At 40.7% G+C, this 14,867-nt stretch overlaps 2 protein-coding genes across 7 annotated transcripts in view; one reads left to right on the top strand and one right to left on the bottom strand.

The window, feature by feature from the left end:
- Zdhhc20 (zinc finger DHHC-type palmitoyltransferase 20) overlaps nucleotides 1-8,798 on the top strand; it is a 55,794-nt gene extending 46,996 nt beyond the window's left edge. For 3 of the 5 annotated variants that reach the window (XM_052191327.1, XM_052191330.1, XM_052191331.1), the window contains exons 10-13: nucleotides 1,516-1,605; nucleotides 2,892-3,007; nucleotides 4,089-4,162; nucleotides 5,082-8,798. In XM_052191327.1, coding sequence (XP_052047287.1) covers nucleotides 1,516-1,605; nucleotides 2,892-3,007; nucleotides 4,089-4,126 — 244 coding nt within the window. In that variant the 3' untranslated portion in view covers nucleotides 4,127-4,162; nucleotides 5,082-8,798. Of the gene's footprint in view, nucleotides 1-1,515; nucleotides 1,606-2,496; nucleotides 2,542-2,891; nucleotides 3,008-4,088; nucleotides 4,163-5,081 lie in introns of those variants that run through there. The other 2 variants (XM_052191328.1, XM_052191329.1) reach the window with 2 other exon arrangements.
- A 5,320-nt stretch (nucleotides 8,799-14,118) lies between these two features.
- Mrpl57 (mitochondrial ribosomal protein L57) lies at nucleotides 14,119-14,863 on the bottom strand. 2 transcript variants are annotated; one of them, XM_052191332.1, is made up of 2 exons: nucleotides 14,757-14,863; nucleotides 14,119-14,571 (listed from the first exon to the last, which is right to left on the bottom strand). In XM_052191332.1, exon 2 carries the CDS (start codon nucleotides 14,561-14,563, stop codon nucleotides 14,255-14,257), a length of 309 nt encoding a protein of 102 aa, XP_052047292.1. In that variant the 5' UTR covers nucleotides 14,564-14,571; nucleotides 14,757-14,863; the 3' UTR covers nucleotides 14,119-14,254. The 2 variants fall into 2 exon arrangements, with proteins under 2 accessions (XP_052047292.1, XP_052047293.1); XM_052191333.1 differs by having other exon boundaries at nucleotides 14,774-14,825.
- Between the last annotated feature and the right edge of the window lie 4 nt (nucleotides 14,864-14,867).

Below are 14,867 nucleotides of genomic sequence, written 5' to 3' on the forward strand. Positions count from 1 at the left end.
AGAGAGAGAGGGAGGGGGGAGAGAGAGAGAGGGAAAGAGAGACAAGAGTCTCACTGTGTTGCCCTGACTGTCCTGGAACTCATGAAGGCATACTGCCTGCCTCTAGAGGGCTAGTCGAAAGGCATGCCCCACCTGTTTTCCTAAAGTCTGAAAACACATAGTGGGTTTACCACATCATTTACCTGAGGTGTGAGTGACACACATACTAACCCTACTGCTAACTGAGATCTGGATGTGTATTAGGTAGAAGCTACCACTGCAGGAGGATCATCACGAGTGTGATCCAGTCTGGGTTATATAATCATATAGTCAGACCCTGTCTCAAAAGGAGGTTAAGGGAAATTGCAGGGCCCTTTCTTTTGTTAAATTGCCATTTTCTATCTGAAAATTGCTTGCTTGCCTTCATTTTATTTTTTATTTTTCCGGGTGTAAACCTCTAGATATTGCTTTACTGTCTTCTGGCTTGCCTTATTGTCTGCTGACAGATATAAATCACTTTTTTTTTTTTTTTTTTACTTCATATGCCTTCAGATACTTTTGAGACTTTTGTTAATCACAAAATCTTATTGTGGTAAAATTTAATGTAGCTTTTTTTAAGGTTTCTTTTGTTCGGGATTAGTTGAAGTTAAGTGATTTTTGTTTTGTTTCTATTTTTTTTAATCTGTTTGTTTTGTTTCTTTGTTTTTTAGTTTGTTTTTCTTTTGGTTTATGTTTTATTTTTTTCAAGCAGTGTTCCCTAGCCCAACCTAGTCTTGAACTCCGATCTGCCCATTTGTCTCCCTGGTGTTGGGATTACATGTGTGCACACATGCCAGCTGGTTGAGTCTGTCCCTGGCTTTGAAGTTCTCATCAGTAGGGGAAAGGCTAGCAGTGTCTCTTCTGTCTCCTCCCCACTTTAGGGGCTCCTCCTGGGCCTACCTGGAGCTGCTTCCCACAGCTCTGTGATACTGAGAGAGCATGTATGTGTGTGTCTCATTTTCTGTCAACCCCGTTGCTCCATATTCAAGTTCACTCTGGGGTGTGCTTTACCGTCTCCTGTTTTGTCCTGTTGAATGAAATGCATACTATCTGAGTATTAGGATATCTTCTCTTATCAGTGAATTTATAATTGGAATGGGTTTTCCTTTTGTCAAATACCTTCTGAGTTTGTGTGCCATGTGTGTTCCTGGTGTCTACAGGGGTCAGAAAATGGTATCAGATCCCCTGGAACTGGAGTTAGCTATAGTTGTGAGCTGCCATGTGGATGCTAAGAATTGAACCAGACGCTGTAGAGGAGCAGGCAGTGCTCTTAACTAGCCTGCACTGTGATCTTAATCAACATTGAGGACATTGTTTCTAAGTACATGTGAGTTATAAGAGAAAAGGCTGTCTTCAAGCAGTAACTTCTAAACTTACTTCATCTATGACTTGATAAGTTTTAGTAATTTATTTCTACCAGGCCTCTGAAAAGCAAATCTTAACCTGGACCTCTGTTGTTAGTGAGTACTCAGGTAATTACTATTTCTCATTGTACAGTTTGGGTGATGGTTGCAGTTTTCCAGCTCGCCTTGTGGGGATGGATCCAGAACAAGCTTCTGTTGCAAACCAGGGTGAATTTGTCAGAAGGTATGTTTCTGTTCCTAAGATTTTCAGTATTCATTATAAAACAATCTGATGTCTGGGTTGTACATGAACGACTCATACACACACAGTAGCACTCCAGGAAGCAGGCAGAAAAAGAAAAAAAAAAATCTAGTGACATTCTTTTTTTTAACGGAGGACTGATCTGTGTTAGGTGCCTGACATTCTTAGTATAAAACTTTGTACAACTCGAACAAAAGTGGAGCAGAGCACGTCAGTAGTCAGATCAGGACAGTCTCATGTAGCTTAGTATCTGGGAAAACCAGGAAGCAAGTAAATATACTGTGCCTTCATCCTCAGAAAGAAGATCCCCTTTAAGACTTTATTATATTGGCTTATACCAAGTTGAATTTTTTAAATGTTAACAACCACTGTCATTATTCTCATAACCATTAATTTTGATAACTAGATTTTAATTACATCAGAATTACTAATGAGAATTTTGAAAGTACAAATATTTTCTTACTCAAAGGAACTTTCTTAACATAGTTGTACATCAGGAAAATTGATTTATAAATTTGTATTTCAACACACAAAAGTGAAATGCAGAAGAGGGCTTTAAGCTCCATAGGACGTTGACATCAGCAGGCAGGCCTAATGCTGCACCAAAAGCCTTCGGCCCTTCAGCTCCAGCATTTATGGTGGCTCTAAGTCACTCAACAAGTCTGTTTTTAGCTCAGGAAACCAAGGATAATGAGAGTTGTTTTCTTTCCTTGGGTTTCTGGAAGGGTGAGGATAGCATAAAGCACCAGGAAAGTCTATCCCGTAAGCCCCTGGCCCTGCCTTTCCTCCTCCTCCCCCATCCCCTTCTTCCCTGGTTCTCTCAGTTAGAAAAACGAGTCTTCGATAAATCACTGAATCATTTTTTCCCCTTAGATCTAAACTGCAGAGGTAGAAAGCAGAAAACTTGGGAGATGACAGGTAACTTTTTGTACGGGCCACAGACATAGCTCTTCACCTGTCCTTGTGCTCCTACAGCTCCCGATTAACAAGTGTTAAAAGCCCTTTCCCACCAGCCTCTGAAGCTGTTTCTCAGTCTAACTGGTTTCTTTGGCAGTGCTGGAATATACACTTTTGGGCCTCGAGAGCCATTTCACTGGGGTGGGGGTTGTGGGTGTTTTTCTCCTGGAGAGAGCCTTTGCAGAGTGCTAAGATCTCATGAGTGGCCCTCACATATTTCAGAGAAGGAATACTAATTTGCTGCTTATTAATTATTAAGTATCCTTAATTGAGCATTACACTATTCACTGAATCATGTGTTCTTTTTTCAGTATTGGCTCAAATCAACCTTTTCCTATCAAACCACTTAGTGAATCAAAAAACCGTTTGTTGGACAGTGAATCTCAGTGGCTAGAGAATGCAGCTGAAGAAGGAGTCACCAAATCAGGTAATAATTATCTGGTTCACAAGAAGATCACCAGATTAAACAAATATAGTAGAAAACCAAAATTGTGGATATTTGAGATAAGGGAATTTCGGAATCTGTGTGCCTGAGATGTTGGTGTTTGTGGGTAGATTGGTTAGAAAAGGGGCAGGGCACAGAGGCTGATTGTACTCTGCTCTCCGTTCAGTGGACTGTCTTCCAGCCACTCATTTCTGTACTAGGATATATAGAAAGGTATTGGGCATTGGCTAATCTGAATAATACTTTAAGAACTTTTTTTTTAGTGTTCCAGTATATACTTAGTTGAAAACAATTTTTGAAAAGCATTATACTTAAGTGGGTCTGATGGCACAAACCTATAGTTGTAGTTCTTGGGAGGCTGAGGCAGGAGGATCACAACTTCTACATAGACCTAGACTCCTTGTGAAGCCTTCCCTGAGAATGTAGGGAGCTCTGTAGTCTTTAAAGACTATTGTGGACAAGGCTCTAGCCTTTCTTACTGACTCAATTTGTAAGGTATGAATGCAGTGTAGAATGGCTGCTCAGACTAAGTGGAATTTCCTGTCGGTGACTCCAGGAAATGTCCTGTGAACTTTCTGAGTGCCTCTGGTCCTTGTACGTAGGGCAGGGACTCACCAGAGCTGTGAGAAGCATTTAGAACTTTTCCCTTACCAGTCTTGGTGGCACACTCTTATGTCCCAGTACTCAAAAGCTGAGCTGAAGGATTTCCATGAATTTGAGACCAACCTGGGCCACACAAAGTGAGAAAGAACCCAGTGTCAAAAACGTCGTATAAATAACTAAAGCGAATCTATTAATAGTGCCGTAGGGTCTTGAAGATTAGTCAGCTCTTAGGTTAGGTAATGTGGAGAGACGTTTCATGGGCTTCTTAACTACAGCTGCTTAACATCCTAAACATGGCGGCATGGCCACACAGCAAGCGCAGGAAAGGCTGATGAGCTCTAACACTGCACTCACCTGTGTTCTACCTCTTTATGCTCCCATGTTGTTCTTAGTGTAATGAGTTTCACTAGTTAGCTGGAAACTTAATACTTTCTTTTGTCTTATAATTATATGTTTACAGGGACAAATAACCACGTTACAGTGGAAATAGAAAATTGAGTACTACTTGTTCATAACTAACCATTTGAGTGCAAGGTAAGGCAATATAAAGGTAATTTCCTTCACAAATGTAGTTTATTCGCACATTTCATCTCAAAACAATTTGTAATTTTTTTCAATTATGTCTCCCAAAACAAGCAGTTTTGTCTCTATGACTCTGAATATAACTTCTGCCAGAATCTCATTTTCCTTACTACTTCTAACACAGTGTTACTAACAATTTGTTGGTGGATTACTGAAAAAACTAATTGATTATGAAAATGAGTGGTTTGCCATTATTTGAAGACGTTTGCTCAAGTGAAGATTGACTAAAGGCTTATAACAGTCTTCTGGGTTTATTAATGATAGTTTTGTAAGACACAGTAACAAAGCAGTGTCTCAAACCCATGGCCCAGAGCAGCACATGCTGAGTGTCCCCTTCCCTCCTGGCTACTTTTATTTTTCCCAGAGGATCTCATCTCTGGTCTTCCAAGTAGAACATCTGCATCCTCCACTCTAGGCTTATCATGAGGTCAGGTCTTTGACGAGGATTCAGAGCCTATGCAATGATAGAGACAGGACCCAAGGCCAAGGACAGAGTGAGATCTAGGCTATACTATGAAGAGAAGCTTGCTTGCAGGGTCTGCATATTGGGCCCACTCCTATCCATCCCAGGCATTTGGAGCTAAAGTTCCCAACCAGTGCTTCCTGCATCTGTACTGCTTTTGTAGTCAGAGAATCCCCAACTAAATTGTCTAGCAGTAGGCCTGTGTGTCCCAGGGGGTAGGCAGGGTGCCCTGAGTGCAAGTAGAAGGCTCAACTGCTCCCTCCCCCACTGCTAACAGGGGTCTGTATTATTGTAGTAGAGCTTAAGAACTTGATTCCTAACTCGCTTATCCATAGGACCATTTATTAAATTTTTAAAGAAATAGAAAAATTGGCTTTCAACTAATAATATAATTTCTGTTTTTTATAGGTATATAAAAACACATTTTGGACTATTTTCAATTTTATTTGCAAGAAAATGATCAATGGAATGAAATAATTGAAGTATAACAGAAGATTTATTTTTTAAAAGGAAGTGTTTGTACAGTTTGATGGATCCACAGAAGCACTACAGAGCAGAGAGATGCCTTAATGTTTAGTATCCATTTGTGTGACATTGCCTCACAGCTCAAAAGTGACTTAATGTTTAGTATCCATTTGTGTAACATTGCCTCACAGCGCAAAAGTGACTTAATTTTCTTTTGGAAATAACACCTGTTTTACAATGCTATCGTCACACATGTTAACATGCCGTATGTATTTTTTAGTATCTGAGTTACAACATTTGAGTTATTTCTTAGTATCCACATAAATTTTCACCCCAAAAACACAAACTAAAAAGTTATTTGTGGTGAAGTATACCTAGGGAAAATGGTGACTAAAAATGATAACCAAATCACTGATTCTTGTGCTGTATAAGGGAAGGAAATACTTCTTTTTTTTATTAGATGTTTACTAATTTATAATTACTGTTTTATACTTTTCAACATTTTAATAAAGATTTTTTAATTATTGGCTATAAAATAACACTCAGAAGGATTCAGATACCTAAATATAATCATTTAGAACATTGAAGATATTAATATAATTCAGTGAAGGTTTAGTTAGAAGTATTAATACTTCTAATTTGTACTTTTAAAAGCCAAGTGGCACATGTCTATAATCCCAGCACTCAGAAGGCTGAGGTAAGATTGCTGTGAATTTGAGTCTAGCATTGGTTACATAGGGACTGTATCCAAAACACAGAATAATACAACCACATGGTATAGTGTAAGCCCAAAGCCCAAAGGAAACATGGTAGGAAAAAAAATAGTTTGGTATTCTCTACTTTTTAATTACTATTTGTTGAGTTCTCGGGGAGTTTTTTATGGGCAGGAAAGCATATCATATGCTATCCAAAGACCTAACACATGCATGAATAGGTAGGAGTGGCTAAGAAGAATGATAGAAGGAATAGTATAAACAACTAAACAGATTTTCATCCCTAAAAGGATATAGACCACAGCATGCTATTAAATAGGCTTTCAGTTTTGGCAATGTCTAAAAATTACTGTGGTACTTTACAGTAATCCAGTAACAGAGCAAATAGTGACTTAAAATGCAGCTCAGATGAGGATGAAATAAATAAAACAACAACAATTCCCAGTCTTGGCCTGGAGAAATGTTTCAGTAGATAAAGGCCCTTACCCTCAGACCTTCAGCCTGACACAATCTGTCACATTCTGGAAGAAGATAACTCCCACATGTTGTCCTCTGGCATTTACATGTGCACTATGGTGCACATAAACTCTCTTTTTAAAAGTATGTTTTAGCATCTAGTGGCTTTAACAGAAATGGCTGTGTTTAGGAGAGTAGTCCACTGGTCTATAAAAAGGCAATGTAGAGATGCTGTTTCTGGTTTATACTGTTTATCAAAGAAATAAGGCCAAAACAATTGCTTGCAGTGGACCAGCAGAGAGAAGTCTCTGATGTGCTGCTATCTGGGATGTGGCTATGCAGTGTCTTCATGTGCACTATAGGACTGTGGAGGAGAGGGCATCCTGCATGAGTTGGACTATAGGACTCCCAACATTACCCAGTGTTGAAGTTTGCAAATAACCTTGCTTTTTATTTACCCACCAAGTAGCTCTCAAGGTCTCTGAATATCAAACATTATACTAAAGATAGTGCTGTGATTTCCCAATCCCGCATAAATCAAGATAGCTGTTCTAACTTTGCAATTTGGGAAGTTTATTAAATTCCCACTGACTGCACTAATTCTGAATCTTACGTAACTTTCCCTTTGGACCAAAGGAGTGTGTTATCTTTGGCCCCATGCTTTAAAGCTGTATGTAGTATGATTTCCTCTTCATCTCAGCCCTTTATTGTTAAAACTTTCATTCTAAAAACACAATGAATTAAGAGATACCAGTTACTGCTAGGCATGCTGGTGCATGCTGGCCATCTCAGCACTTGGGAGTCTGAATCAAGTTGGTCTAGTTCATTCTTGGCATCCAGAGTAGCCTGTGCTGCATGAACCTGTGCCAAAAAACCAAGAGAGGAAAAAAAAGATCAATTACTAACCAGAAATACAACCTTAATTTGGTAGTTTGCATGCTACTTTCAGAAATGTTCTAGTATTTCAGTGTTTCTATATTTAGATCAAGGGATTTGCATGCACCTGGCATAATTTGCCCCTTTAACATACAATTATGTAGAAGTATCAGATTTCTGAGTTCTTATCATTTGTTTATTAGCATAGTAAAACCATTTCTAGTTTTCTACTTTGGTAGCCTTTATAGCCAGCTTTTTGCCACATTCTAAAACATTTAGCTGCCTTTTGTTGTTTTACTTTTGTTTCAGTTTAGTGCTAGGGAATCAACCCTAGGGCCTTCTGCATGCTAGGCAAGTCCTCTACCACTGAGCTACATTCCTGGCCCAGGCTGAAGCTGTTCATACGTGTCAGTGAACCATTCATTAGGGGCCAGCAAGTGGTATGGGAATCAGGGAAAGGCTAGCTTTTTAGTATTTGAACTGGCATTGTGTCTGCTATCAGCTGGGGGGGACGTTGAAATGAAGCTTTGCCAAAATTTCAAACACTTGAACATTTGTGAAGAAAATGGAGTTGAATTTCAGGTCTTGCCCTTGCCATTAAAACCATCAGACAGGAGACTTGGTTTACCTGGGTACAGAGGTACTTGACTGTTGAGTACCTGCGGCACCTGACCACAGTCACTGTGCCAACCAAAGCAGCTGCAGTGTACCAGCTATTGACATGAACATGTTTACAAAGTTTGAGTTTTGTCTTCATACAAGAATGATTTTTAAAAAACTTTTTACATAGTAGTTATGATTCAGTGTGTTAAAAGCATAACAAGTTAGCTTAAATATATGGTCTTTACTTGAATTTTAATTCTTACAGAAAGCAAATTTTGACTGTTTACAGGAATGCTTGAAATGAGTCATGAGATTTCCAGTTATCTCTGAAGCAAAACTATGTTACAGGCTTAGTGTTAGAGCCTGCATATTTGGGGCATTGAATAGGCAGTAACTCGAAACTACGCCTCGCTTACATCTTTATTCTATAAAGTAGTACTTCTAACGTGGATAAGTATTTTTAACTGATATTAAGAAACCATATTTTTGCATTTCAGTCAAACTGATAAGAACAAGTGTAAAAGTACAAAAGATGTAATCTGAAATTCATGTTTCATATGATCTAAGCTGTATTTTTAAATTCAAATTTAAAATACAATATTCAGAAAGGTCCATATTTTTCTAATGACTTCATGCTATATTATTTTCTCGAGTTACGTAAAGCAAGGAATTGTATTTGTATTAAGGAGCTAAGAAAGCTGTTAGTTTATTATATTTGTACATGATTACAGACAAGCCTATGCCCATTTAAAAGAAAAGATGGATACTATTTAAGGTGATATTTAATATGCTTTTCTATAAAGAAGTTTGAAATATACTTTACCATAGTTGTCTTATCAATAGCATAGCCTTCTATTTATTTCTCATTATGTGAACTTGGACCATGACCAATGCCTCTTGCTCTGTATTCTGGATGGCCTAACCTTCATTACTGTGTATGCATTTTACATTTTTTTCAGAAACCATAATTACTTTATTAATAAACAAATAAAGATATTGTCTTGTTTCTTAATGGTTTTGTTGCCATAATATTTGTCATTTTGATCTGCATGAAAATCTGTTAAAGGTATTGTTTATTTCAGTGGTTCTCAGCCTTCCTAATGCTGCTACCATTTAGTTGATCATGTTGTGGTGACCCCCCCCAACCATAAAATTAATTTTGTTGCTACTTCATAACTAATTTTACTATTGTTATGAATTGTAGCATAAATATCTCTTTGTTTCATGGTCTTAGGCAACCTCTGTGAAGGGTCATGACTCCCAGGTTGAGAACTGCTGGCTTAGTTGCAAAGCTTAGTAATTTCTGGAAACTCTTAAGAGACAGTTAAATTGTAGTTTACATATTTTTATCCGGAACCTAAAAGGTTTAATTGGACTTTAACTGGACAGTTCTTTACAAGGCACTTTAGGGTCATGCCTACTGCCAATGTTTGTTAAATTAATGAGTAATAGATGTTATCGTAACCATTAAAATCTCAAGAAGACCTGTAAGAACCAATAGAGAGGCTCACATCGATGGACACCTTCTCTGGTGCAGTAAGCACACTGTCTCAGGCCAGTCGTGGTGGTGTACAACTATAATCCCAGCATGAGAAGCAGAGGATGTGTGTGAGTTGAACCTAATCTGGTCTACATATCAAGTTCCAGGCAAGCCAGGACTACATGGTTGAGGCTGTCTCATAACACACCATTAGGTGATGCCCCCAAATGCCCAAAGACAGAAACTTTTTGATGCCACAGTCTTTATGTTTATTTAATAGTTCTTTGACCTTGTGTCCATGACTCTCACCTAATGGTTTTTCATTTTGTATTGTTGTTTAAGATTTGTTGGGGATGGGGAGACTCTTATGAGAAAGGGTCTCCATGCCCTGGAATCCATGAAGCTAGAGGTAAAGGCAATTGGGAGCCACCCAGTGTCCCTCTGGAAGAGTGGGAAGCACTGCTAACACTCAGCCAACTGTCCAACTCCCTAATAGCTTTGACCCACCCAGTCAGCCTTCATCCATCACCGGTTGACACCCTTAGGAGGTCAACCTTAGGAGGACCTCCATGGTGCTAAGTTTCTTTTACTGTTTTCATGTTGCTCTGCTGTTACTTGGCTCCAATCAACTAGATAGACTCTTGAAATTTTGTTTTGCTGTAATAGCCTCCCATAAAATAAACCCTGAGAAATCAGAAAGGGACTAATAAATTTCATGTCCATTAGTTTTATTTTCTTTGATGTTTTCTAAATGCCCCTAACTTCAAATACATTAACCAGGATCTAGAGAGAGAGCTCTGTGGTTAATTAAGAGCACTTACTGCTCTTCCAGGGGGGAGAAGTCAGTTGCCAGCATCTATAATGGTGAGTGTGAGTCCAACTCTGGGGGATCCAACACCTGACCTCAGTATGTGCATATACCCCCCCCCACACACACACACATACAATTAAAAATAATTTTAAAGGGTCGGAGTGTAATGTTTCAGTGCCTTCAGCAGTTTCGGGAGAGCAGTTGGGTTGGCGGTGGCCATTCTTTGATTCATTTTTATCTTCAGGAGTTGTGCTTCATAAGAATATTACCCCTGGGAGGTGGTGGTACATGCCGGTAATCCCAGCCCATGGGAGGCACAGGCAGATTTCTGAGTTCAGGGCCAGCCTGGTCTACGTAGTAAGTTTCGGGACAGGACTACATAGCAAAAACCAAATGAAATACATCCACGTGAAAATGCCAGCTATTGAGTACTTGCATGAGAATGCTTGAGTGGTAGGAATTCAAGGCCTAAGCAACTCGTTCTGCACCTAGGTTCCCTGGTTATGGAAGCTCTGAGGTGACAAAATGCTGGGTGGCCAGTAGGGGAACCCAAAACAACTGTGAGTTCTGGGATACTGGCAGAGTAAGAAGTGGTGGCAGCTCCCAGATGTAATCCCAGCACTTGGGAAGTTGATGCAGGATTGCTCAAGTTCATTTTGAGCCATACAATGAGACTGTCAAGGAAAAAACTAACCAAAAAAACCCTGGTTTACAACTTCATTTGGCCACGAAGTAAAAGCCATGTATTTGGAAGATTTATCAACTCTGAATGAGCCTGGACAGGGAGTAAACTAGCTACTAGTAGCTCTTCCTCAGCCTTTTTGTTTTGTCTTTTTCCTGTTCTAGGCCTCAAACCTGGGCCTTTGCACCTGGTGAGCAAGCAGATAGCTAGCCCTGCCTGTCCTGGAGCTCACTCTGTAGACCAGGCTCACCTTGAACTCAGGGATCCATCTGCTTCTCCCTCCCAAGTTCTGGGGTTAAGTGCACCACCACTGTCTGGCCTCAGCCTTTTCAAATGAAAGTGATGCCTGTATCAAGCAGCCCTTTCAAAGTTTGGAAAAGTTTGTGTACTGGAAGTACAGTTTGAAAACACTTTCTAAAATCCCAATAGTGGAAGACTATTTGTAAGTCAGCTTAGGCTATAGGATGAACCTGTAACAAGACACCATGAGTACCATTCACATAGAAACAAGCATGCAGGCAGCAAAATCTGTATCACAGTCTAGTTCTGGGAAAGCCTGTAGATGTACCAACCTTGCTTTTTCCCTGTATAGTCCTGCTCCTAGCTGTACTTGTTAACTGGAATATATCAAGTCAACCCAGGCATGGGGCTTTTTTTGTAATTAAAAGCTCACCCTGAGAAAGGCTCAGTACTACATTTGAGTAACAAATACCCAGTGTAATCACCTGCTAGCTAGTACAGAATTCCTGTGTGCTGGACCCTGTGTCTAAGAGGTCGTTGGTGGATACTCGACAAGCCGTTGGCTAAGTCCTGAGGGCTGCACCCCACAGGTTTTGTTGTTGCTGTTGAGAGGGTCTCACTGTGAAGCTTTAACCTGTTGACCAGGCTAGCCTGGAACTCTGCTCTGCCTGCTCTGCTCCTGAATACTGGGATTAAAGGCGTCCACCACCACAACCATCAAGAAGCCCCTACTTTTCATCCCCTACGTACCCTTTTCAGGCAGGATTTATAGTTGAGTTGGAAGAACCCTTGCATAACGTGACACCCCAGATTCAACCCCCAGCACAGTCAAGTTTTATAATCTGGAGAGAGAAAAGTTTGTACATGTGATTTTACATCACTTCTTTTATCCATTCATGCCAGTTTTATTTCACAGGTTGGAGAGGATGGTAGAAGGTAATGGGGAAATGGAGTAATTCCTTTCAGAATCTATGCATTAGAACTTGCTCCACTTACTGTAGTTTGTTACACTGTACTTGATGTCCCTGAAGTTCTGCACTTTGAGAAGGAAGGAGTGGATCTGGGGGTAAGGAGAGGAGATTGGGGGGGAGGGGAAATGCAGACCAGATGTAACATGAGAGAATAAAGAAAAAAATCTTTAATACTTTAAAATGTTCCTTCATGTGTAATGCTACTCTGCCCTTGTGAGTGCAGTGATTAGGCCTTTTGTTTAAATAGTATTGTTGACCATATGTTAACAGTAGATATATTTAAGTGTATTAGTTTCCTTTCATAAGCTAACTACTGTTTATCTGTTTTGTCCATTGGGTAGGTTCAGAAGAAAAAGTTGACTCATGCCCAAGGAAATACCATACTGTTGGGGAAGGGAAAACAGTAAGCAGAATAGTGAATGGAGCCATTCATAGTCCTGTGTGGTTCACTGACCACACATTTCCCTACATGCTTAGAAAAACTGTTAAGACCAAATTACAGAAGGGGGGATTATAAACATGGGCCTTCAACAGTCCCAGGTGCCCACTTGGCCCTCAGCATTTCTGAATGACTACTATCATTCCCTCTGAATGAACACTGATTGAGCTCTGTAGGTATCAGGAAAGACACAAACCAGAGTGCCCAGCAGTCTCTGGATTGTACTTTAATTTTTCTTTCACTGTTTAAATGTGCTACCATAAACAGCACAGCAGGAAACACATTCACTAGTATCTTTTGTGTTACTTACTGCTGAGCATGAATTGGTACAGTATTGATGGACACCATTTTGACAGTGCCAGTGTACACAGGATCCACTACCACTTTTAAGACTGTTCCACACACTGCAGTCATTAAGAATGTATGTATACTGACATGCTTGACGGCAAGGTTTGTTGGAGGGAAAAAAAACTTACATGTCCATTATCAATAGATGTTAACAGGCTTATCTATATTATCATGCATGAAATGGGAGATATAAGGTAGATCTGTATAGATTCACAGAGAGGCCTATGATACACTAATGTAGTCAACAAGCAAGTTTGCTAGGCATAGTGGTGCATGCTTATAATCCCAGTACTTGAGGAGAAGAGGCAGGAGGATCACTGAGTTCAAGGCCAGCCTGGGCTACAAAGTGAAAAAAAGTTCAAACCATTGATAAATGTAACCATCAGAATGGATGACAAAGAAAATAAATTCCATTATGCATTTTTAGAAAGCCAATATAAATTCTACTTACAGATCCTTCTTCAAATAACAAAAAGATGAACAATACTGGAGGAATCAGGTTGCCACAAAGAGAATGAAGGACGCTGCAGCGATGGAGCCATGGTTATACAACTAGATTTGTACACATAAACATGGGTGCATATAAAAGGCTCTACAGATCATACCAATTTCTAGGTTTTGTTATAATTAGAGAAAAATGTTACTTGGTTATAGTTACAATGGACTTGTCCTTTTTTTCTCTTGGTAACTTTCTATGAAATCTCCAACTCAAAAGATTAAAAAGGATTGGGCATGGTAGCATACACCTTGCTCCTAGCACTAGGGAGAGATAGGTGGACATCTAAATTTGAAGCCAGCCTGGTAAGTTCTAGGCCAACCAAGACTATACAGTGAGATCTGTCTTTAAAAAAAGAAAAAAGATCCCGCTTGCTATCCATCTGTAGACCCAGACACTCAAGAGGCTCAGTTCAGCCCAAGTTTAAGAACCTAAGCATCATGGCAAGACCTAGCTCAAAAAAGTTGTGTGCACAGGTGGTAGTGGTACACACCTTTATTCCCAGCACTTGGGAGGCAGAGGCCAGTAGATGTCTGAGTTCAAGGTCATTCAAGTCTACACAGCAATTGCATAGCTACATAGTAAGACAAACAAAACCCCACATTTTACAGAAGGACAGGGAGCTATGCCTGTAATTCCAGCAGCTAGACTGCTTCAAATTTGAGACCAGAAAAAAAAAACTGGAAATAGACCAAATATGTACATGTAACAACGTTAGAGCCTCAAATATTCTCTTTTGGCCTTCTGAGTGGTAAGAGTGGTCTTACTAAGTACACCAGCAAAGATTTTCCTGCCTCCACCTTTTAATGTTGGGATTACAGGTGTGAAACGCCTAGGTAGGGTCCCAAGTATTCCAAGAGACAACTATTAATCATGTTTACTTTAATAAGATACTGGTCGAAGGGGTCACGCTGGAACATAAGTTACGTTTTCTCAGCTCCAGGACCAAGTAAGGACAGAGCAGTCTGGTATCCATAATCTTCAAGGGTGACGATTCCGGGTCAGGACCATTTCTTCGAGATGTTGAGATGGTCTAGCTGGTCTGCGATGTATCTGTGCTTAGGGAACTTGGAAATGGCTGCTTCCTTGATGGCTTCAAAAGCCTGGGCCCTTCGCTCCGCGGCGTGGCCGTACTCCTGCTCCGCTGTCATGTAGGGCATGCTCAGCCAGTAGTGGTTCTCGGCCTCCACCTCCAGGCGACGGATCATGTTCTCCTTCGCTTGGAAAGACACGGTCCGCGGCCGCCGGTGCTTCCCGATCCACTGTCTGCCCGGAATGCGGCCGCGGAGGAGGACAGTGGTGAGGAACATGGTGCCTCCTGAGGAAACGACACGAAAGCCGCGGTTGCTGAGCCCCGGAGCCGGGAAGCGAGCAACCGGCGTGCCAGGCTGGCGCCCACGTCCAGAGGGCCGAATCCAGAGCGCGCTAGGTCTCTCGCAGGAAGTGAGTGGCCGGGAGCCGACTACACTGCAGGAAAAGGGGGGGGTCTCCCCGAAAACCCACCTCGCGTACGAACTGACCGGGACGTGCTACCCTCAGCGTTCCGGCGACGCACGCGCACAGCTTCCGGGCTCTGGGGGCCCTGATACGAAACTTCCGCTCTCGCGAGAGAAG

This window comes from Apodemus sylvaticus, chromosome 8 (genome assembly GCF_947179515.1).
Source record: "Apodemus sylvaticus chromosome 8, mApoSyl1.1, whole genome shotgun sequence".
Lineage (NCBI taxonomy): Eukaryota > Metazoa > Chordata > Mammalia > Rodentia > Muridae > Apodemus > Apodemus sylvaticus.